The sequence below is a fragment of the Elephas maximus genome, chromosome 5 (assembly GCF_024166365.1).
Source record: "Elephas maximus indicus isolate mEleMax1 chromosome 5, mEleMax1 primary haplotype, whole genome shotgun sequence".
NCBI classification, from domain to species: Eukaryota; Metazoa; Chordata; class Mammalia; order Proboscidea; family Elephantidae; genus Elephas; species Elephas maximus.
This window is the reverse complement of record NC_064823.1, coordinates 75,423,762-75,447,316: the sequence shown is the minus strand read 5'-3', so window position 1 is coordinate 75,447,316 and position 23,555 is coordinate 75,423,762. Positions and strand designations below refer to the sequence as shown.

At 39.7% G+C, this 23,555-nt stretch overlaps 1 protein-coding gene across 1 annotated transcript in view; it reads right to left on the bottom strand.

The window, feature by feature from the left end:
- Positions 1-23,339, bottom strand: part of PRKG2 (protein kinase cGMP-dependent 2) — a 109,024-nt gene extending 85,685 nt beyond the window's left edge. The window contains exons 1-2 of the mRNA XM_049887086.1: positions 23,289-23,339; positions 12,883-13,356 (exon numbers count right to left, since the gene is read on the bottom strand). Coding sequence (XP_049743043.1) covers positions 12,883-13,343 — 461 coding nt within the window. The 5' untranslated portion in view covers positions 13,344-13,356; positions 23,289-23,339. The remainder of the gene's footprint in view (positions 1-12,882; positions 13,357-23,288) is intronic.
- Between the last annotated feature and the right edge of the window lie 216 nt (positions 23,340-23,555).

Sequence of the window (23,555 nt, the reverse complement as noted above, 5' to 3'; positions counted from 1 at the left end):
ACGTTATGGTTAGCAGCCGTAGCTCTTAACCACTGCACCACCAGGGCTCAACATAATAATACAGTAATAATAATAATAATAATAATGCTTTGATGCTTAACACACAGAGTAGTGCCCATTTGTTATTACAAACCATTGAGTGCATCTTGAATTTCTAATATAATAGGCTTTACAGGGGTTGGTTCACAACTATGGGTCGTACATAATTTGGACTTTTATAACCCAGGGACTGCCTGTACTCATTTGAGAACCTATACATGCTCCTACTTACACACCATGGCCTGTTGTTTAAAGAGATGGATCAAACCCATTCTCTGTATCCTTTTCACAGAGGGCTGCTCTTTGAGGAGACAAACCAAAAAAAAAAAAAAAAAAAAACCTGTTGCTATTGAGTCGATTCTGCCTCATAGCGACCCTATAGGACAGAGTAGAACTGCCCCATAGGGTTTCCAAGGAGCGCCTGGTGGATCTGAACTACTGACCTTTTGGTTAGCAGCCATAGCTCTTAAGCACTATGCTACCAGGGTTTCCTTGAGGAGCCAGCACTCAGTAAATACTGATGCAATGGGCAGGCTCTGCTCAGCTCCACGTGGAAAAGGCCATACCACCAGAAAGCACCATCGCTCTCACTACCAATCAATGAGTTGGAATCACTCGACGGCACTGGGTTTTTTTTTTTTTTTTTATGCATGTCATAATAAGACACACCGGTGCCCAGACTGGTCTACCTTGAGGACTTTTAGCTTTCTGGGTAATTCTGAGAACACTAGAGCAAGATTGTAGAGAAAATGAACTGGTCCTCAAACTAAGAGCCTGGGATTCTAATTTTAGCTCTGCCATCTACCATGGCATATTCTGCAACTTACCTGCACCTGTTTCCTCACTTTTCCAGTAAGGGAGAAAGCATAAAATAATCTTTACGGTTCTTATAGATCTAAAATCTTCTGATGTTGATCATATTAAATTTAGATCAGAGTATTTGATATACTGTAATACTCGGACTCATCGTGTGATTTATGATACTTCAGAACAGTTGAGTACCTGCAATAAAAAAGACTATGTGCCCATGTAGTTTTATGCTTTTGAAGATCTAAAAGAGTCAGTGGACACAAAGCCAAGTCACTACAAACAGCTATGATACTACAGGTTCAGTGCATCTTATCAGAGATTCCACACTGTGCCCACCTCTGTCTGACAGCCACATTCTCATTTTCCATGGCTCTGTCCTAAAATTGAACACAAGCCTTACATTGTCTACAAAGTCAGGTCATAATTTCCATCTTACACAATAACAGATCCAGTCAAAGCTACATAATAGAGAACTGCACTATCCAATACAGTAGCCATTAGATATATGTGGCTATTTAATTTTAAATTAACTTCAATTAATTAAAATAAAAATTTCAGTTCCTATAGGAAAACTTGGAAATGGATAATGGTAACGGCTGAACAATATGACAAACATAACTAATGTCACGGAAGAGTACATGTGAAAAATGTTAAAAAGGCAAACAATTAGCTACATATATTGGCCACAATTAAAAAAAAAAAATTCAGTTCCTCAGTCACATTAGCCACATTTCAAGTGCTCAATAACCATATCTGATTGTTGTTGTTGTGTCCTAGAGTCAGTTCTGACTCATAGCAACCCTATATACAGCAGAAGGAGACACTGCCTGGTCCTGCACCGCCCTCACAATCGTTGTTATGCTTGAACCCATAGTTGTAGCCACTGTGTCAATCCATGTTGTTGAAGGTCTTCCTGTTTTTTGCTGGACCTCTACTTTACCAGGTATTATGCCTTCTCCAGGGACTGGTCCCTCCTGATAACATCTGGCTGGAGGCTGCCATACTGGACACACAGATTATCGAACATTTTCATCATTGCAGAAAGTTCTACTGGACAGCACTGAATTATTTTAGAACCTGATTTTAAAACACAGACCCTTGAATTTTTGTAAGAGACAAATTTCAAAAATTCCCCAAATGGTATCAGAGTACACAAATTCCTTCATATAAAGCAGTTTAAGCTACCCCTTCAGACTCTAAAAGCATACTTCCTGGGTTAGGGGACAATAAAGCTGCCATGAGTGGGGGCAACCTAGCAGTTGATGAGGCTCAGTCTCCACTTAACAACACGTTTGAGCACTAGAGCCTCAGCAAAATCAGAGACTGCTGCATCATGGGCTTTAGAGTTGCTTGTGAATTATTGAAAAGGAACCCTCAAATTCCAAATTCGTCATTTAACCAAATTTTATTCTCTGGTTTCTGTCAGTACTTCATATCTCCCTAATACTGACTACAGGAGGGTTGGGAGTCTGCCATCATTGTTGCTCACTGGCAGGTACTCATCAGGGACATTCTTTTTGACAAAAGGACGGAGAAGCCATTCAATGGCTTTCTGATTCAGTGTGAGGGGTGAACTTTATCCAAAATGTAGTTGAAAATGTATTTTTAAAAAGTTGCCATAGGAGGTGGGTCGAAGATGGCGAAGAAGTCAGATGCTTCAGATGAACCCTCTTATAACAAAGACCAGAAAAAACAAGTGAAATGATTATATTTCTGACAAGCTAGGAGCCCTGAACATGAAGGGCAAGGTTAGAAAATGGACTGAGTGGCGGGGGAGAGAGAGATGGTTCAGAAGCGGAGAGGAATTGACAGACCTGAATGGCTGGGAACCCTCAGGCACCATTCCTGGGAATGACTGCAGCAGGCTTGTGGTACCATTTGGCCACAGTTTCTTCAGGAAGAAACAGCCAGCCACATAGCCTACTCACACCTCCGGAACCACAAAAAATGGCACTTTCAGCAAAAGCTAAGTACTTGCATATATTTTACTGTGCCCCCAGCCCCCAAGCCAACTTCAGTGGCTGTCGATGTCCCTGGGCCTGAGATAGGTCCTGCTGTGTGCTCTGAGCCATTCTCCTGCCTTGGAGAAGGAATAAATCCACAATTGGGGGAAAAGATAATCTGCCAGCTCCACTAACCTGGGGAGTTCAGTACAGAAGCAGCTCCTGTTGAGGCATAAACAGTCCATGGACTTTGAATACCTTTCTTCCCTGCATAGACCTGTGTGGGCCTATTTCAGGAGAATAGGCCCTTGTTGGCAGATTGCAACTGTTTCAGTGGTGCAGTGGAGAGATGGGTGTTTTATGTTTGACACCGCTTTGCCTATTAAACAGAGTCCTCACCTACCCACAACAGGAGCCTAAGGACTGGTAACTACACTCAGGTCACCCAGCCACCAGCAACCGGGGTCCAAGGATAACTGGCACCTCCCAGTCCTTACAACCAAAAGCACTGGGTGCCTATGATCCATCTGCAGAACCCACCACTAGCACTCTCTAGGGAACAGGGACATGCTTCCCTTACAGACATTCAGGGGATGGTTGTTAGCCCCTGCTTTGTTCAGAACATGATCCCCTGTTGCAACCAGATACCAGTACCTACACCAATCACCCCTGCCCCTCTAAGACTGTAGGACAGAGCCTGTACCACACACTTGATGACCAACTACCTGGACACCTGAGCTGAATCCATACAAGAAAAGTGAATGGACTCGTAGGCTCATATACCTGATAACAGCTCTAGCCATCTGGTGACAGGACATTAGAGCTTCAAAGGTGAAAACAATCAAGGTAGCTCACTCAAGCAACCTATTTGGGCATATCAAAATGAAGCAAACCAAGAAGCTACAATACAGTAAGCAAACATAAAATAAACTAATACAATAACTTATAGATGTCTCAGAGGCAACAGTCAATATCAAATAACATAAAGAAGCAGACCATGATTGCTTCAACAAGCTCTCTAAACAAAGAATCAAGGGATCTTCTGGATGAAGGTACCTTCCTGGAATTACCAGATGCAGATTACAAAAGATTAATATACAGAACTTTTCAAGACATCAGGAACAAGATCAGGAAGGAGATCAGGCAATATGCAGAACAAGCCAAGGAACACACAGATAAAGCAGTTGAAGAAATTGAAAAGGTTATTCAATAACACAATGAAAAATTTAATAAGCTGCAAGAATCCATAGAGAGACAGCAATCAGAAATTCAGAAAATAAAATTACAGAATTAGACAACTCAGTAGAAAGTCAGAGGAGCAGAATTCAGCAAGTGGAAAGCAGAATTGGTGAGATTGAAGACAAAGCACTTGACACCAATATATTTGAAGAAAAATCAGATAAAAGAATTTTTAAAAAATGAAGAAACCTTAAGAATCATGTAGGACTCTATCAACAGAAATAATCTGTGAGTAATTGGAGTACTAGAACAGGGAGGAAAAACAGAAAATACAGAGAGAATTGTTGAAGATTTTTTGGCAGAAAACTTCCCTGATAACATGAAAGACGAGAAGATAACTATCCAAGATGCTCATCAAACTCCACATGAGATAGATATTAAAAGAAAGTCACCAAGACATATTATAATCAAACTTGCAAAACGAAAGACAGAGAGAATTTTAAGAGCAACTAGGGATAAATGAAAAGTCATCTACAAAGGAGAGTCAATAAGAATAAGCTCGGACTACTCGGCAGAAACCATGCAGGCAAGAAGGTAATGGGATGACCTCTATAAAGCACTGATGGAAAAAAATTGTCATCCAAGAATCATATATCCAGCAAAACTGTCTGTTGCTCAAATATGAAGGTAAAGCTAGGACATTTCCAGATAAACAGAAGTTTAGGGAATTCATAAAAACCAAACCAAAACTACAAGAAATACAAAGAAAGGGAGTTCTTTGGTTAAAAAATCAATAATATCAGGTATCAACGCAAGACGAGAACACTGGACAGAGCAATCAGATGTTGTCAACCCAAACCAGGAAATCATAAAAATAAATCAAGACAAAAAAATGCTCAAAATATGGAAACAGTAATGTCATTATGTAAAAAAAGACAACATTAAAACAATAAAGAGGGACTAAGAAATGTAGGCATAGATCTTTCATATGGAGAGGAAGACAAGGTGATATAAAGAAATTAAAGTTAGATTTAAACTTAGAAAAATTGGGGTAAAAATTAAGGTAGCCACAAAGGAGACTAACAATCCTACTTAACAAAATAAAATACAAGAAAAAAATAGAGATTCAGCAGAAACAAAATCAACAACAATGAATACAAGGGAAATACAAAATATAAACTACTCGGCACAAAAAATTAAGTGTGAAAAAGAAACTGTCAACAATGCAAAAAAAAGACATCAAAATGACAGCACTAAACTCATACCTATCCATAATTACGCTGAATGTAAATGGACTAAATGCACCAATAAAGAGAAAGAGAGTGGCATAACAGATAAAAAAACATGATCTGTCTATATGCTGCCTATAAGAGACACACCTTAGACTTAGAGAAAAAAACAAAATAAAACTCAAAGGATGGAAAAAAATATATATATCAAGCAAACAACAATCAAAAAAGAGCAGAGTGGCAATATCAGTTTCTGACAAAATAGACTTTACAGTTCAATCCACCACAAAGGATAAGGAAGGACACTATATAATGATTAAAGGGACAATATACCAGGAGGATATAACCACATTAAATATTTACACACCCAATGACAGGGCTGCAAGATACATAAAACAAACTCTAACAGCATTGAAAAGTGAGATAGACTGCAATTATAGTAGGAGACTTCAACATACCACTTTCGGTGAAGGGCAGAACATCCAGAAAGAAGCTCAGTAAAGACACTGAAGATCTAAATGCTACTGTCATCCAACTTGACCTCATAGACATATGCAGAACACTCCACCCAACAGCAGCCAAGTATACTTTCTTTTCTAGTGCACATGGAATATAGTCTCTAGAATAGACCACATATTAGGTCATAAAGATCCAAAACACTGAAATATTACAAAGCATCTTCTCTGACCATAAGGCTACAAAAGTAGAAATCAATAACAGAAAAAGCAGGGAAAAGAAATCAATCACTTTGAAACTGAACAATGCCATATTCAAAAACAACTAAGGGTGGAATTAAGAAATTCATAGAATCAAATGAGAATGAAAACACTTCCTATCAGAATCTTTGGGACACAGTGAAAGCAGTGCTCAGAGGTCAATTTATATCAATAAATGCACACATACAAAAAGAAGAAAGGGCCAAAATCAAAGAATTATCCCTACAACTTGAACAAATAGAAAGAGAGAAACAAAAGAAACCCTCAGGCATCAGAAGAAAGCAAATAATAAAAATTAGAGCAGAACTAAATGAAATAGAGAGCAGAAAAACAATTGAAAGAGTTAAGAAGACCAAAAACTGGTTCTTTGAAAAAATTAACAAAATTGATAAACCACTGGCCAAACTGACAAAAGAAAAACAGAAGAAGCAAATAACCCGAATAAGAAATGAGATGGGCGATTTTACAATGGACACCAACTGAAATTAGAAGAATCATATGAGATTACTATGAAAACTTGTACTCTAACAAATTTGAAAACTTAGAATAAATGGATGAACTTCTGGAAACACACTACCTACCAAACTAAAGAACAACTGAATAAACCCATAACAAGAGAAGAGATTGAAAAGGTAATCAAAAAACTTCCCCCCCCAAAAAAAAAAGCCCTGGCCCTGACGGCTTCACTGCAGAGTTCTACCAAACTTTCAGAGAAGAGTTAACACCACTACTACTAAAGGTATTTCAGAGCATAGAAAAGGACAGAACACTACCAAACTCATTCTACAAAGCCACCATATCCCTGGTACCAAAACCAGGTAAAGACACCACAAAAAAGAAAATTACACACTTATAGCCCTCAAGAACTTCTATGCATAAATCCTCAACAAAATGCTAGCCAGTAGAATTCAACAACGTAACAACAACAACAAAAAAATTCACCATGACCAAGTGGGATTCACACCAGGTATGCAGGGACGGTTCAACATTAGAAAAATAATTAATGTAATCCATCATATAAATAAAACAAAAAACGAGAACAACATGATCTTATCAACTGATGCAGAAAGGCATTTGACAAAGTTCAACACCCATTCATAATAAAAACTCTCAGCAAAATAGAAATAGAAGGAAAATTCTTCAACATAATAAAGGGCATTTATACAAAGCCAATAGCCAACATCATCCTAAATGGAGAGAGTCTGAACGCATTCCCCTTGAGATCAGGAACCAGACAAGGATGCCCTTTATCACCACTCTTATTCAACGTTATGCTGTAGGTCCTAGCCAGAGCAATTAGACTAGACAAAGAAATAATGGGCATCCAGATTAGCAAGGAAAAGTAAAAGTATCTCTATTTGCAGATGACATGATCTTGTACAAAGAGAACCCTAGGGAATCCTCAAGAAAATGGCTGAAACTAATAGAAGAGTTCAGCAGAGTATCAGGATACAAATGAACACACAAAAATCAGCTGGATTCCTCTACACCAGCAAAAAGAACATTGAGGAGGAAATCACCAAATCAATACCATTTACAGTAGCCCCCAAGAAGAAAAAATACTTAGGAATAAATCTTACCAGAGACATAAAAGACCTATAAAAAGAAAACTATAAGACACTACTGCAAGAAACCAAAAGAGACCTACGTAAGTGGAAAAACATGCCTTGCTCATGGTTAGGAAGACTTAAGATTTTTAAAATGTCTATTCTACCAAAAGCGATCTATAGATACAACGCAATTCTGATCCCAATTCCAATGACATTTTTTAATGAGATGGAGAAACAAATTACCAAATTCATATGTAAGGGAAAATGGCCCAGGATGAGTAAAGCATTACTGAAAAAGAAGAACAAACTGGGAGGCCTCACTTTATCTGATTTTAGAACCTATTATACTATCACAGTAGTCAAGACAACCTGGTACTGGTACAACAATGGACACATAGACTAATGGAACAGAACTGAGAATCCAGACATAAATCCATCCACATATGAGCAGCTGGTATTTGACAAAGGTCCAAAGTCAGTTAAATGGGGAAAAGACAGTCTCTTTAACAAATGGTGCTGCCATAACTGGATATCCATCTTCAAAAAAATGAAACATACCTCACACCATGCACAAAAAGTAACTCAAAATGGATCAAAGGCCTAAATATAAAATTTAAATGATAAAGATCATGGAAGAAAAAACAGGGACAATGCTAGGAGCCCTAATACATGGCATAAATAATATACGAAACATTACTAACAATGCAGAAGAGAAACTAGATAACTGGGAACTCCTAAAAATCAAACACCTATGCTCATCCAAAGACTTCACCAAAAGAGTAAAAAGATTACCTACAGACTGGGAAAAAGTTTCTAGGTATGACATTTCTGATCAGCATCTGATCTCTAAAATCTACATGATACTGCAAAAACTCAACTACAAAAAGACAAATAACTCAATTTAAAAATGGGCAAAGGATATGAACAGGCACTTCACTAACGAAGACATTCAGGTAGCTAAAAGATACAAGAGGAAATGCTAAGTATCATTAGCCATTAGAGAAATGCAAATCAAAACTACAATGAGATTTCATCTCACTCCAACAAGGCTGGCATTAACCCAAAAAACACAAAATAAATGTTGGAGAGGTTGTGGAGAGACTGGGACATTTACACACTGCTGGTGGGAATGGAAAATGGTACAACCACTTTGGAAATCAATTTGGTGCTTCCTTAAAAAGCTAGAAATAGAACTACCATGCAAACCAGCAATCCCACTCCTTGAGATACATCCTACAGAAATAAGAGCCTTTACACGAACAGATACATGCACACTCATGTTCGTTGCAGCACTGCTTAAAATAGCAAAAAGATGGAAACAACCAAAGTGCTGATCAGTGGAAGAATGGATAAATAAATTATGGTATATTCACACAACGGAATACTACGCATTGATAAAGAACAGTGAGGAATCTGTGAAACATTTCATAACATAGAGGAACCTGGAAGGCATTATGCTGCGTGAAATTAGTCAGTTGGAAAAGGACAAATATTGTGAGACCACTATTATAAGAACTCGAGAAATAGTTTAAATAAAAAAAAAAAGGAAAATATTCTTTGATGGTTACAAGAGTGGGGAGGGAGGGAGAGGGGTTTTCACTAATTAGATAGTAGATAAGAACTATTTTAGGTGAAGGGAAAGACAACACACAATACAGGCGAGGTCAGCACAACTGGACTAAACCAAAACCAAAGAAGTTTCCTGAATAAACTGAATGCTTTGAAGGCCAGAGTAGCAGGGGCGGGGGTTTGGGAACCATGGTTTCAGGGGACATCTAAGTCAATTGGCATACTAAAATCTATTAAGAAAACATTCTGCACCCCACTTTGGAGAGTGGCGTCTGGGGTCTTAAACGCTAGCAAGCAGCCATCTAAGATGCATTAATTGGTCTCAATCTACCTGGAGCAAAGGAGAATGAAGAACACCAAAGACACACGGTAATTATGAGCCCAAGAGGCAGAAAGGGTCACATAAAGCAGAGAGACTACATTATCCTGAGACCAGAAGAACTAGATCCTGCCGAGCTACAAGCAAGGACTGTCCTGACAGGGAATACAACAGAAACCTCTGAGGGAGCAGGAGAGCAGTGGGATGCAGACCACAGATTCTCATAAAAAGACGAGACTTAATGGTCTGACTGAGACTAGAATGACACCAGAGGTCATGGTCCCCAGGCCTTCTGTTAGCCCAAGACAGGAACCATTCCCAAAGCCAACTCTTCACACAGGGATTGGACTGGACTATGGGATAGAAAATGATACTGGTGAGGAGTGAGCTTCTTGGATCAAGTAGACACATGAGACTATGTGGGTAGCTCCTGTCTGGAAAGGTGAAGAGAGGGCAGAGGGGGTCAGAAGCTGGCCAAATGGATACAAAAATAGAGAGTGGAGGGAAGTAGTGTGCTGTCTCATTAGTGGGAGTGCAACTAGGAGTATATGGCAAGGTGTATATAAATTTTATATGAGAGACTGACTTGATTTGTAAACTTTCCCTTAAAGCACAATAAAAATTAAAAAAAAAAAAAGTTGCCATACAGTCAATTCCAACTCCCGGCAGCCCCTTGTGTGTCAGGCTAGAACTGTGCTCCATAGGGTTTTCAATGGCTGGCTTATTTGGAAGTAGATCTCCCTCCAGGCCTTTCTTTCTAGGCACTTCTGGGTAGACTCAAATCTCTACCTTTCAGTTAGCAGCCCAGCACATTAACAATCTGTGCTACCCAGGGACTCCTGACATGTATTAATAGAAAGAGATTTAGTAATAAAGGCAGCCAGCAAGCTCTATAAAAGTTCAACGAAGAATCATTGGAATGAACGGAAGAGCCATATTGACTGATACATTAAATTTCCTAATATCTATCAGGGACTCCTTGGAAAAGTGGCCAAACCAGTGGATACCGTACATTATCCTTTTGTCAGTGAAAGGCACTATCATCATGTTTAATGTTCTAACTTGTATAAAAGTAATTCTTAAAAAAAAAATTTTGATAGCCTTATAAAAGATACATAAAAATATCCAAAATTTGCATGTGACTTTAGTCCCAAACTAGAACTATTTGGAAATGGGGATTGAATTATAATATTGATTACTTTTGAACCAACTGGAAAATTATAAATCTCTGAATTGATGATGCTAGGTATCTGTGTTTAGCTAGTTATTCCAGACTTAAGGAGAAATGAGAAATTGAGCCACAGAGAAGTCAATGAACAAAAGACTGATTTCCATACTCTATTTAATTTTCCTATTTAGAGCTACACACAAGGCTCTGGGAAAATCAGATGAGGGTTATTGGTTTCTTTAGGACTTAATGATTAAGGCATGAATTAGCCCGTTTCTTCCCTACGCCTTGGACACAGACTTGCACCCATTTGGTTTCCCTGTACAATGAGGGGAACCACTGCTAATCGTTATCAACGTGAGGTCTTTCTTATCCTGTGTCCCAGTCACTGACAAATACACAAATAGACAAAAAGGAGTGTGGTTTGGCCCAGAAATTGATTGTGCATAACTACTGATTTTCTCTTTCTGGTTATAACAGGGCTAATAAAGAAATCCAAAGAAATAGGCTTATCTCAGATGGTTCCGATACCCAGGAGAAAGTATTCTGCTTCAAGGAGGGCAGAAGTCTTTGGAACAAAGTAACTGAACAAAATTTTTGTTCAAGGAGAAAAATCTGGTAGAAGGTCAAAGAATATGTAGGGAGAGGGTCAAAGAAGATGAATTGCTATTAAATTCTCTTAAATGTTCTCCTAAATATGAAAGAACATTGCTGTTTGAAATATGTTTGTGGCTAAATAATATGTTTATGTATACATATATAGCAATATAATATCTAACATGTAATATTAGTATATGTTTACATATATATCACATAAAAAGAGAACACTGGGTGATGTTCAATCTTTGTAAAATAAGCATTAAGTTTGTAATACTTATAATTTCTGAATTCAAACCATTAAAAAGTAAATAATTATTAATTTTTCAAAGGGAATAAGACCATTCTTTTTTTTTTTTTTTTTTAAGCTAACAATAAGACTTTTGGCTCAGTCTTCTAAAGTCTAATATTAATCAAATTTCCTTCAGTCACAGAATATTATGATTAATAATCCCATAAGACTAATCCTTAACAAATTTTTATCGATCACCTATGTGCCTAGGACTGTTAACAAACTGATGAATTAAATCTTCTTTTATAATTTTGTTGTCAAAATTAATCACTTAGTTGCTTAAGTTAATGTTTTATCTTGATTTACACTGCTTCAGTCTTTAAAACAAACAAAAAAAGAAACCCAAACCCAGTGCCATCGAGTCGATTCCGACTCATAGCAACCCTCTAGTCTTTAATATACTAAAATTTGAATTAAAATTCTAAATCTTGCACTTCACTTTAGAGATCCAGGATCAGTCAAGACATTATCAAGCCAAGAGATCTTATGTCAATCAATAAGTACTTAGTCCTTTAAAAATAATGCATAATTAAATCATGATTTTCTAATAGATCCTTCCTGGTCAGAAAACTCAAACCTTTGTCCCCCCAAAAATGATCACTCACACATACACACCCATAAGAACGCTATGGTAAATATTCACATGTTCTTTAGAAATTCTTATTTTTAAAATTGTTTCTAGTTTTAATTGTTCTTTCTGCCTGAAATGTTCTTTCGTCCTAGTCAGGGCTCTTCTTCCTCCTCCGGGTCTCAGCCTGAAGGTCACCTCCTTAGACACGCCTTCATGACCATCCATCTTTGGGTACTTCCTTGCCTTTCTCTCCCTCTGACCCAGGTACCACTAAGTATATACTGTTGGTTTCCTTTATATAATTTGCCCCAGTTAATAATTACACATTGTTTACGTATTTCTGTGTATATTGCCTATCTCCTGTATGAGACAGGCCCTGTGTCTATTTATTCACTTGTATATTCTAGCAAAAGATAGGTGTTCAACATAAATTACAGACTGAATAAATAAATGAATGGATGAATGACTTCAGCCTTCTTTGTGGCTCCAGCTAATTCCTTTTTCATGGCTCAGACTAACTTTAAAGAAGTTTTTTTTGCTATACATATTCATAATTCATTGTGGTTTGTGTACATTTTAAGTCTACTCCTATAAAAGAGAGGAAGGATAGACTTCCTAAAACTATCTTTCCACACTCCCAGGATTTTCAAGATAATAGAAATGACTTTTAGTAATCTCAGCTCCTCGGTTATATATATCACAAAGTAAAAAAGTCTGGGTAAAGTGCAAGTCCTACTTGGAAGAAAAGTTCTGCTCACAGGGACATCCAAAGAAGCTCCACCATTCTCAAATTTGAAAAGGTTAATATGCTGTTTATCCTTAAGAAGGCTTAGTAAATATCACTCTAGTATGTCATAATACAGAGGCAGTCTAAGTCCAAAGCGTGTAGGAACATCTTACCTGGAGTCCTTTCTGACTCTTGCTTTCTCAAAGGAAAATTCAGGGGGCTTGTTGAGGTCGTAGGTTCGGGTTGTTGGCTCAGCAGACACCCCAGCCTTTGCTCCCCTCCGGCTATGGAGAGAGACCAACCCTGAGGTCTTCCGGTGGACCTCGAGAGGCACTTTATCTGGAGAGGCCTGAGGCAGGCTTCCTCCCTGCATAAGCACCACATCCTGAAGCTTGTTCAGCTGGATGCACTTGTTCTGGAGCTCCTCGGTGAGCTCGGCAATGGCCACGGTCTGTTTCGACAGCTGTTCCCGCAGCTCCTTCAGATGGTACTCCCGCTCCTGGATCTCAACATCCTTCCTCCTCAGCTCTCTCTCCAGCTCTGTCACCTTGCTCCGCAGGGCATCGATAGTGAAGTTCCCAGAGTGGCCATCTGGGTTCTTAGAATGCTTGGGTTTCACGGAACCATTTCCCATTTTGCTCGGGGACCTGAGGAGGGCACGGAATTGGGAATTACCTGTCAGAGTTTCATTTTCCAACAGCCCCCACCATCCCTCTCATCCAATTTCTTCCATAACTAAAAACACTGCAGCCATCATTGGTTTGATAAGCAATAAATTCTACATGCTTCCAGAAGAAAAGCTATGAATTGATTTCCTTCATCCCTCCACGAAGAAGAGTTGGTCTTTGGGTTCATTCTTCCCCATCCCTTTGCCAGCACAAGTATCACACCTAAGCATTTTGCATGAATGGCCTGGGTTACCTGCTGTTCTCTCTGGTCATTCTCTCCAGACAACTATCAAAAGCATTGCAACGAAACTGTGATTTGGACGTCAGCATGGCGAAGATAAACCTCAAATGAGCAGCTACTACAGTAGCAGAGGCTTGGAAATGTCACAACTCTCACAGCTCCCTGTGAGGCTACCGTTAGAAACCTTTCCCTGATTTGGAAAATGGCACATCTGCGTTCCTCAGGAGGAGGAGGCAGCAGTCAGTGTCATTTTATTAGCAGTTTTCTCCTGCTGTATGTATCTATCGAATTTCACATTTCTGACAAAGTTCACTGTTAAAAATGTCTGGATCATGGTCACTAGGAGGTAAAAGAGAGGTATAGGAATTCTTCTACCTCCTTTACTCTATATCCTAAGGCTGAGGTTGTCCCAAAAAATGATCACCTACTGCACAAGCCTTTATTCTATTCCTCTTAATATCCTCAGTACCTACTAAGTGAGTTTCAGGATGTTCACATGCAGATCAGGGATTATGAGGGATGATTTTAGTTTACTCAGAAACATTTTTTAGTTCAATAGCAATGTCTTTATTTTAACATTCATCAGAACTATAAATAATTGGCACCACAAAGCTGTGATTTCTCTGATATAATCACTTAAATGGAGGCTAAACTAGGTATTTAGGCTTATGGAGCCAATTCAATAAAAACAGAAAATAGATCATCTGCAAATATTATGCAAATAGGTCATAAAGATAGAACTCCAATTGGTGAAGTTTGGGAAACACTTTTTTGATCTATTATCATAAAGTTTAACTCTTTTTAGGCTATCTATTTAAACTCCATGCCTTTGCATGTGCGATTTTTGACAGCTGTAATCCAAAACGTATTATAACATCTGTAAGCTTCTCATTATCTAAAATCAGAAGAGGTAGAAAAAGCTTTGAAGTTATATAATTCACACTCCTTGCCCCTCTTTCTCTCCAAATTTCAAATTCATAGAGCAATAAAATACTTGGACTGATTTCATCAGCTCAACCAGGATAATTGTGACCTCTACAGTGACAAAGGTACAGCCATAAAGATGTCGAAACCTCTAAGTTTCAACCCAGTGCAAACAAACAGCCAACACAGGTTGCCTAAGATGGATGGTACAAACAGAAAATCAACGTGCTTATAAGGGTAGTATTGCAACTCTCAGACATTCCTTATAGAATTCAGGTTCTATGTAGTCATTGATAAGCATTAGTCCCCAGAGAACTGTCTTAATATGTTGCAGAGATATGGCACGTTTAACCTTTAACTTTCTGTTGACTTGGCAGGACTGATTATTCTTATATGTTCAGAACATATAAGAATGTTGAAGAGATTAGAATTCAAAGAAGTGGCCCTGGACATCCTGGAATCTCAAATAGCAGTTCAGAACATGTTAGACAGGGACCTAAAAATAAACTTGAATAAGATTCTGAATTAAAGGCATGAGGAGAGTACCCTCAATGGTATCCTAAATTAATGTGTGTTCAAGTTTTTAAAATGCTGCAGTCAGCCATCTTTTAGATGGACTTTTTGGTTCATGGACAAACATTCCTAGGACAAAGGGGGAATTAGAAGAGGAGAAGGAATTGCCTTATAAAGAACAAAAACAAGTACAAAAGTTGTAAATTAAATATTAAACTAACAATGTATTCTTTACTCATGTAACAATTGTTTACTAACACCTACTAAGTGTCAAGTGTTACGTCAGGAGCATATCCCTTTATGGATTTGAAGTCAGCCTTGACGCAGAAAACTCCCAGCGTTCTAAGTATGAAAAAACTTAGAATCATTTTTGCTCTATGTGCAGTATTCAAACACCTTGTTCCAATTCAGTCATTTTATAAACCTGAAGCACAATTAGACGGTGGATGTTAAATTTCCCCAAAACACCACCTATTCTCCAGTTTTAATGAAGTCAGTTTAGAAGCTGTTTAGATCTTCCAAGCTCTTTAGAATTCCAAAATAGGGTGAAACGAGAGTAGCTAACTTGTCTTTCAAGTCATTAATTTAAGATATGTAACTAAGTTACTGAACGGCTCCATACTAGTCAGATTTCTTAGCTAGTTAGTTTCGTCATTTACAGGTTGTTGTCCCTGAGGCCAAGCCTTCAAGGGTGAAATCTCTGGTTTCATAAAACTTAATTAGCATCACTCTGTTTCCTATACAGTCACTAAGATAAACTATGTCTCCAATCTGTATTGCTGGCCCCAAGAACTGAACCACAGGATGTTGCTCCATCAGTCAACAACTACAGATTATTCAAACATTTTTATATTCAGAGGGCAGTTCATGATGTAATAAGAAATAAGCATGGAGAGAAAGGCTGAGGTTTACCTATGAACAATCAAGTCAGGCCAGTCAACCTTAGAAAACAATTTGCCCTTCCAGCTGTGGAACCATCTCTAAATTTCTTAGAAGCTCTGATTCTTAATTAAAATAGATATAATTATATCCATCTTATGGGGTTATTGTGGGGATTATGTTCATAAAGATGAGGTATCATTGGGTCAGTGGTAGAATTCTCACCTTCCAATATGGGAGACCTAGGTTTGATCCTGGTCAATGCACCTCAAGTACAGCCACCACCCGTCTGTCAGTGGAAGCTTGTGTGTTTCTATGATGCTGAACAGGCTTCAGGGGAGTTTTCAGACTAAGAAGAAAGGCCTGGTGATCTTCTTCTGAAAATCAGCTCTATAGATTACAACGTCCTGATACCCAATGGATCGTGGGGATGGCACAGGACTGCGCAGAATTTTGTTCTGTTGTACATGGAGTTGCCGTGAATCAGGGACCAATTGGACGGCAGCTAACAACAATAACATTTATAAGGTAACCAGCATCAAATAAATGTAGTTGTTGTATGTCATCGAGTTGATTCTAACTCAGGCCCTATTAGGCAGAGTAAAATTGTCCCATAGGGCTTCCTAGGCTGAGAGCAGATTGCCAGGTCTTTTCTCCCAAAAAGCCTTTGGTGGGTTGGAATTGCTGACCTTTCGGTTAGCAGCCAGGTGCTTAACCATTGTTCCACCAAGGCTCCTTATCAAATAACTGTTATTATAGTATGTGACTAGAGACAAGGCATTTGATGTCTCAGTGTGAGGAACGCCAAGAGAGGCTAATTTCTAGGTGGGGCAAACATCTAGTGCACTGGAAGTCTTCTACAAAGGAGGTCTTTAGAGATGCAAACTATTCCCCTGTGAGGGTAAAAAAAATCTTACTCGGCCTGAATTACATCTTCCATAAAAGAGGTCATTCAGAAACAAACAGCCTAGAAACCCTCCACGTAAAGGACACCCCACAAAAAAGACAAAGCTCATAAATGACACAGAGCAAATTCCAGGACTGCAAGGACTCCTTAAGCTTTGTAATTACCTCAAAACTTCAGGTAGCCCCTATTCTATTGCCAGACGATTACAGAAAATCCTTAAACCAAATGGGCCTGCCTAATTATCTTTGACGCTCCTTGGAAACCTTATGGGGAAGTTCTACTCTTATACGGTTGCTATGAGTCGGAATTGACTCCATGGCAACAGGTTTAACTACCTGGAACGGTTAAGTGCTTGCCTGCTAATGGAAAGGTTGGCAGTTCGAACCCACCCCCAGGGAAAAAGACCTGGCAATCTGCTTCTGTAAAGATTACAGCTAAGAAAACCCTATGTGGCAGTTCTACACTGTCACATGGGGTCGCTATGGGTCAGAATTAACAGCACCTAATTAACAACAATAAAAATTACCTTTGAAGGCAACAAAAAAACATGGTTCATTGGGAAGTCAGTCCTCTTCTTTAGCCAGGGATGGGAGACAGGAATAGAGTGGGTACTGTCATTTAGCAGGAAAAGAGGAAAACTACATAATAATGTAAATTATTATCATTACATTTATTTGAATACCATTTAGACAGCGTCTACCAAGAGAAGACTAGAAGAAGCACAGGAAAAGTGCAACCAACCGAGAAAGCTCTTGCAAAGGCAGACGAACACCTGCAAGCCAATCTGGGAGAAATCTGGCTTTGTTGTCTGTTTTTCTTCCAGCTCTAAAGTAGTTTGAAACTGAAATCTTGGCTCTGGTCTAGATAATATCTATTTCTTTCTCTGACCATCTGGAGTCTGATATAAATACACACACACACACACACACACACACACACGTGTGTGCATATATGTGTAGAGATATATGTATATTTCTAAGTGTGGGAGATGGTAGAAGCCAGGGTCCCAATCCAAGCAGTTTCACTTTGTGTTTATTATGTGCCCTTGGGCAAGATACTGGATTTGAGTGTCAATAACAGAAGAAATAAATAGACACACAGATAGATCAACTGACAAGTATATAAAATAATGCTGCATATCATTTAGAGTTGTGGGTTAAATAAACCATGATAAGAACTGCCTGGTATATAGTTACGTGTTTAATAAATATTAAATATTACTATTATTGTTGTTGATATTATTAATCCCCCCCCAAAAAATAATAACATCTTTAGTAAAACTCTTCTAGACCCAAAACATAAACTAAGAAATTAATGCCAGAGAACTGAGAACTGAATAAGATACTGAAAGGCATTGTACGCCATGGTACAATATCTGGAATTTAATGTAGGCTGTTTTTTTGTTTCTGTTTTTTTTTTTTTTTTTCCCAAGTTATACGGTCAGGTTTGTCCTTTGGAAAAATTATTTTTTGGAGATAAGTATGGAATGGAGTAAAAAGAAACTTCAGGAAATAAAACAACATAAGGCTATGGCACTAATCCAAGTAAGGGTATGTGAGTACAGGATTAAGGCCAAGGCAGAAAAGAGGAAATAGAAGAAATGGATTCAAGAAACACTTAGAGGGGAGACAGGGGGAGGATAAAAGAGACCCAAATGTCCTCTAATGTTTTGAACTTCTGAACTCAAAAAAAAGTGGACCATCTCCATGGTAATCAAAAGAGAAGCATTAACATAGGGAATTTGGTAAAAGTTATGGAAGCAACAAAAGAAGATGGAAGGAACACACAGAGTCACTGTACCAAAAAAAAAAAAATTGGTCCATGTTCAACCATTTCAAAAGGTAGCATATGATCAAGAACTGATGATACTGAAGGAAGAAGTCTAAGCTACACTGAAGGCACTGGTGAAAAACAAGGCTCCAGGAACTGACAGAAGACCAACTGAGATGTTTCAACAAACGGATGCAATGCTAGAAGTACTCATTGGTCCATGCCAAGAAATTTGGAAGACAGCTAGCTATTTGGCCAACTGACTGGAAGAGGTCCATATATGCACCCACTCCAAAGAAAGATGACCCAACAGAATGCAGAAATTATTGAACAATGTCATTAATATCACATACAAGTAAAATTTTGCTGAAGATAATTAAAAAACGGTTGCAGCAGTACATAGACAGGGAGCTGCCATAAATTCAAGCCGAATTCAGAACAGGACATGGAACAAGGGTACATAATTGCTGATGTCAGACAGATCTTGGTTGAAAGCAGAGAATACCAGAAAGAGGTTTCCTGGTGTTTTATTGACTACACAACAGCATTCAACTGTGTGGATCATAATAAGTTATGGATAACATTGCAAAGAATGAGAATTCCAGAACACTTAATTGTGCTCCTGCAGAGCCTGTACATCGACCAAGAGGCAGTCATTCGAATAGAACAAGGGGATATCGCATGGTTTAAAATAAGAAAAGGTGTGTGTCGCATCCTTTCACCATACTTTGTCAAGCTGTATGGTGGGCAAATAATCCGAGAAGCTGGACTACAGGAAGAACACAACATCAGGATCAGAGGAAGAATAATTAACAACCTGCAATATGTATACGATACAACCTTGCTTACTGAAAGTGAACTTGAAGCACTTACTGATGAAGATCAAAGACTACAGCCTTAAGTATGGATTTCACCTCCCTATAAAGAAAACAAAAGTCCTCACAACTGGACCATTAAGCAACATCATGATAAATGGAGAAAAGATTGAAGTTATCAATGATTTCATTTTTCTTGGATTCACAATCAATGCCCATGGAAGCAGCAGTCAAGAAATCAAATGATGCATTTCGTTGGGCAAATCTGCTGCAAAAGGTTTCTTTAAAGTGTTAAAAAGCAAACATGTCACCTTGAAGACTAAGGTGCACCTGACCCAAGCCATGGTATTTTCAATTGGCTCATATGCATGCAAAAGCTGGACAATAAGACCAAAGAAGAATTGATGGCTTTGAATTGATGAGCAACACTGAATATACCACGGACTGCCAAAAGAACAACAAATCTGTCTTAGAAGAAGTACAGCCAGAGTACTCCTTAGAAGGGTGGATGGCGAGACTTCTCACTTACTTTGGACATGTTATCAGGAGGAACCAGTCCGTAGGGAAGATCATGCTTGGTAAAACAGAGGGTCAGCAAAAAAAAAAAAAGGAAGACCTTCAACGAAATGGATTGACACAGTGGCTGCAACGATGAGCTCAAGCATAACAACTGTGAGGAAGGTGTGGGGCCAGGCAGTGTTTTGTTCTGTTGTACATAGGGTCACCATGAGTCAGAATCTACCCGACAGCACCTAACAACAACAACATGGATATAGAAATTTCTGTCCCTTTGGTAAATCATGAGGAGTCCTGGTTATGTAGTGGTTATGCACTTGGCTGCTAATGGAAAGCGCAGCAGTTGGAACCCACCAGCCTCTCTTTGGGAAAAAGATATGGCAATCTTTTTCCGTAAAGGTTTACAGTCCTTTAGGGTCACTATGAGTCAGAATTGACTTGATGGAAATAGTTTATTTTTTTGATTTCAGCAAATCATGAGAAGTAGAATAGATTCTTTTCCATGTTATGGATAGTGTAGCTTGAAGTCAGAGAAGTGAATTTATAGATGAGCTTCTGAGTTTATATAACTGATGTTACTATTAGCTTGTCTGAGCAAAGCTCTTTTAGAAAATAATTAACCATCTTTGAATATAAAAATCCCCACTTCCCTGAAACATGCCACACAGTGCTGTCCTCGTGAGAAAAAGCTCAATTCCATATCAATGCCACAATTAAAAGCATCTGTCTTTCTGACCTTGTGGGTGTTGGTCTGGGTCGTTTTGAATCTATGTTTTCTATGTCCACAGCATCTTAATTTTGAAAGTAATTTTCTCTTGACAGGCAATCATATGAACTTCTTGTACTAAAGTTTCGGTTGTGCTATCTCTTTGGGGTGTCCCTCCGCCACCCCAGAATGTCGACAGTGAATTTCATGAGTGTCACATATGCTATAATTTAACTGCCAAATTTGGTGACATTCCACCCAGTCAGTTATTTTGTGTGTGTGCTATGGTGACAGATAAACAGAGAAACACATAGAAATTTAATTTTATTGATATAGGTCAGGAGGTTGTAGCTGGCTGAATTTGAGTAGTGGTAAAAAGAAAATGAATAAAGATCTGCAAGTTTACATGTGGGAGCCAGGTAAGAGATGATGTCATTAATCAATCAAAATGGGGAGCAGATTAAAGGGACACGACAGTGAGTTTAATTTTGGGCATGCTCAGTGGGAGACACCTGTGGAAACTCTCAGGTAGGGAAGTTTGGTAGGGAGTCAAAAGTGAGGGACTGGAAAATTAGGAGAAAATTAGCAATAATTGATACACAAATAGAGGCTGAAGCTGAGTAACTACATCAAAATGAACAGAAGGTTGGGAATGAAGGAAGAAAGAGTGATTAGTTCTACTTGAGGCTTGAAGGAAAATCTAAATCACTAAGGAAGAAAAAAAGGAATGCTTTTATTGTTATGGAAACCCTGGTGGCCTAGTGGTTAAGTGCTACGGCTGCTAACCAGGCTGCTAACCAAAGGATCGGCAGTTTAAATCCACCAGGCGCTCCTTGGAAACTCTATGGGTCAGTTCTACTCTGTCCTATAGGGTTGCTATGAGTCGGAATCGACTCGACGTCCCTGGGTTTGGTATGCATCTACATATACTAATGCCTGTATTTATGGGAGAAGAGGAGAAGCAAACAACAAAGAGGGAAAAAGAACAGCAGTTGAAACAAGAGACGGAGAACTATCGGATCCCTGGGGACGCAGTGGCTAAGAGCTCAGCTACTAACCAAAAGGTCGACAGTTCAAATCCACCAGCTGCTCCTTGGAAACTCTGTGGAGTAGCTCTACTCTGTCCTATAGGGTCACTGTGAGTCAGAATCAGCTTGACAGCAAAGGGTAGAACAACTATCCTAGAGGCTATGGAGATAAGATTTTTCAAGCGGTGAGCAGGCTGCAGCATTGCATCCTACAAACAAGGTGAGATCAGGGGGAAAAGCATTGAACTTAGCCTTTCATGGAATAATGGGGACAAAAAACCCAAGTGCAAATGACCATGGAAAGAGCTGGTGCTGAGAACAGGGACTTCAAAATGGTCTCATGGCTCCTGGAAACGACTTTTAGAATAATAGAAACTTTATTCTAAAGTATTTGTAAGCCAAGGATAATGAGTCAATGAAGATAGAGAAACTGGAAACAGGCAAAAAGGAGGTAATTGATAGGCAAATGGCCTAGAGGAAGCAAGACAAGATGGGATCAAGGACTTGGGCCACATCCAGGCAACATATGCCTTCACTGTGAAGATTCTCAATAGCCTCACTTGTAATGACTTCAGAGGGCTGGAGTTAAGTATTTCATGTAAAAGAGAAGGATCCCTGTTCACCATCTTTGTATGTCTCTTATTCTTAGCCATACAATGATCCAATGGAGAGGATGCCTCTAACTCTCCAAAGAGAAGTCTCCACCATATTAGCTAATACCCTCCTGTGTAGAACTAAACAGAAGTACTGGCTACAGCTACTGTATATTGTGTAGGATTATCACCTTCCCTATGAGTTAAACAGAAAATGGCAAAGAGACAGTAATTCCTAAAGAAGTGTGTGCACGGGCTGTGGAGGGCGTAAGCTAGGTCATAAATGGCTCTGTTCATAAATGAAAGAGCTCCTGGGAACTTTGGGAACAAGATAAAGGTCTGTTTGTCACGTTAATTCAGTCTTATCCCTTTCCATGCTCAGCTCTGGCCCCCACTGCTGTAAATGCGCACCCTAGTTCCTCTCAAACTTGAACCCATTTCTTTTCCTCTCACCCCAAAGTGACTGATGGCATTGTGTTTGCTTGTTTGCTCCAGTTTCTTCACCACCAGGAAATACAGAGCAAGAAATGTGGAAGTACCTCACGGTGCTGAGAGTGACACAGACGCCTACACAAGTTTACAAGGACTCATGAAATTCCTTCCCCGAGTACTCATCTCCTAGCAGCTGCCAGAAGCGAAGCCGAGAGCGCACGCACTGAGAGCACCGCCAAGCCCCCAACCCAGAGCAACAGCGTCCAAAGCTGCTCTGGGCAAAAGCCCTGGGAAGAGAACCCTGAAAACTCCCGGCTGGGGATGGGCTCGCCTCTGCCGCCGTCAGCCGAGCTTCTTAAAAACAAGTAGCCTTTCCAATTCTCCGGGAGCTCACGAAACGCTGCCACACCAAGCAAACGCAACGTGTGCACACGTACACACGCAAACAGCACATGCAGAAGACCAGTTCGGGTGTACATTCAAGACGCACACCGTGGAACGCACGCACAGCATGCACACGCGCGTGCCCGGCCCCTGTCCCTCCCGGCGCACCGCCGGCGCCCAAGCCCATCGCTGGCGAACCTCACCAGACAGCCGTGTAACTTTCCAGGGGCACAGCTTGTCACCTCTCAGCAGCCGCCCCTGCGTCTCCGCGTCCTTTCCCACTCCGCCCTCCCCAGCCGCCTGCAGCGCGGGAGTCCAGTTGCAGGTCTGCTCCGCGAGCCGGGCAGTGCGCACCGTGCGCAGCGCGGGCCCAGAGCTGCCGGTGCCGCCGCTCAGGCTACGTGAGAGCCCGAGGCGCGGGCGAGCGCGCTGCGGGCAGGAGCTGCGGCGGCGTAGGTGCTGCCGCCTCT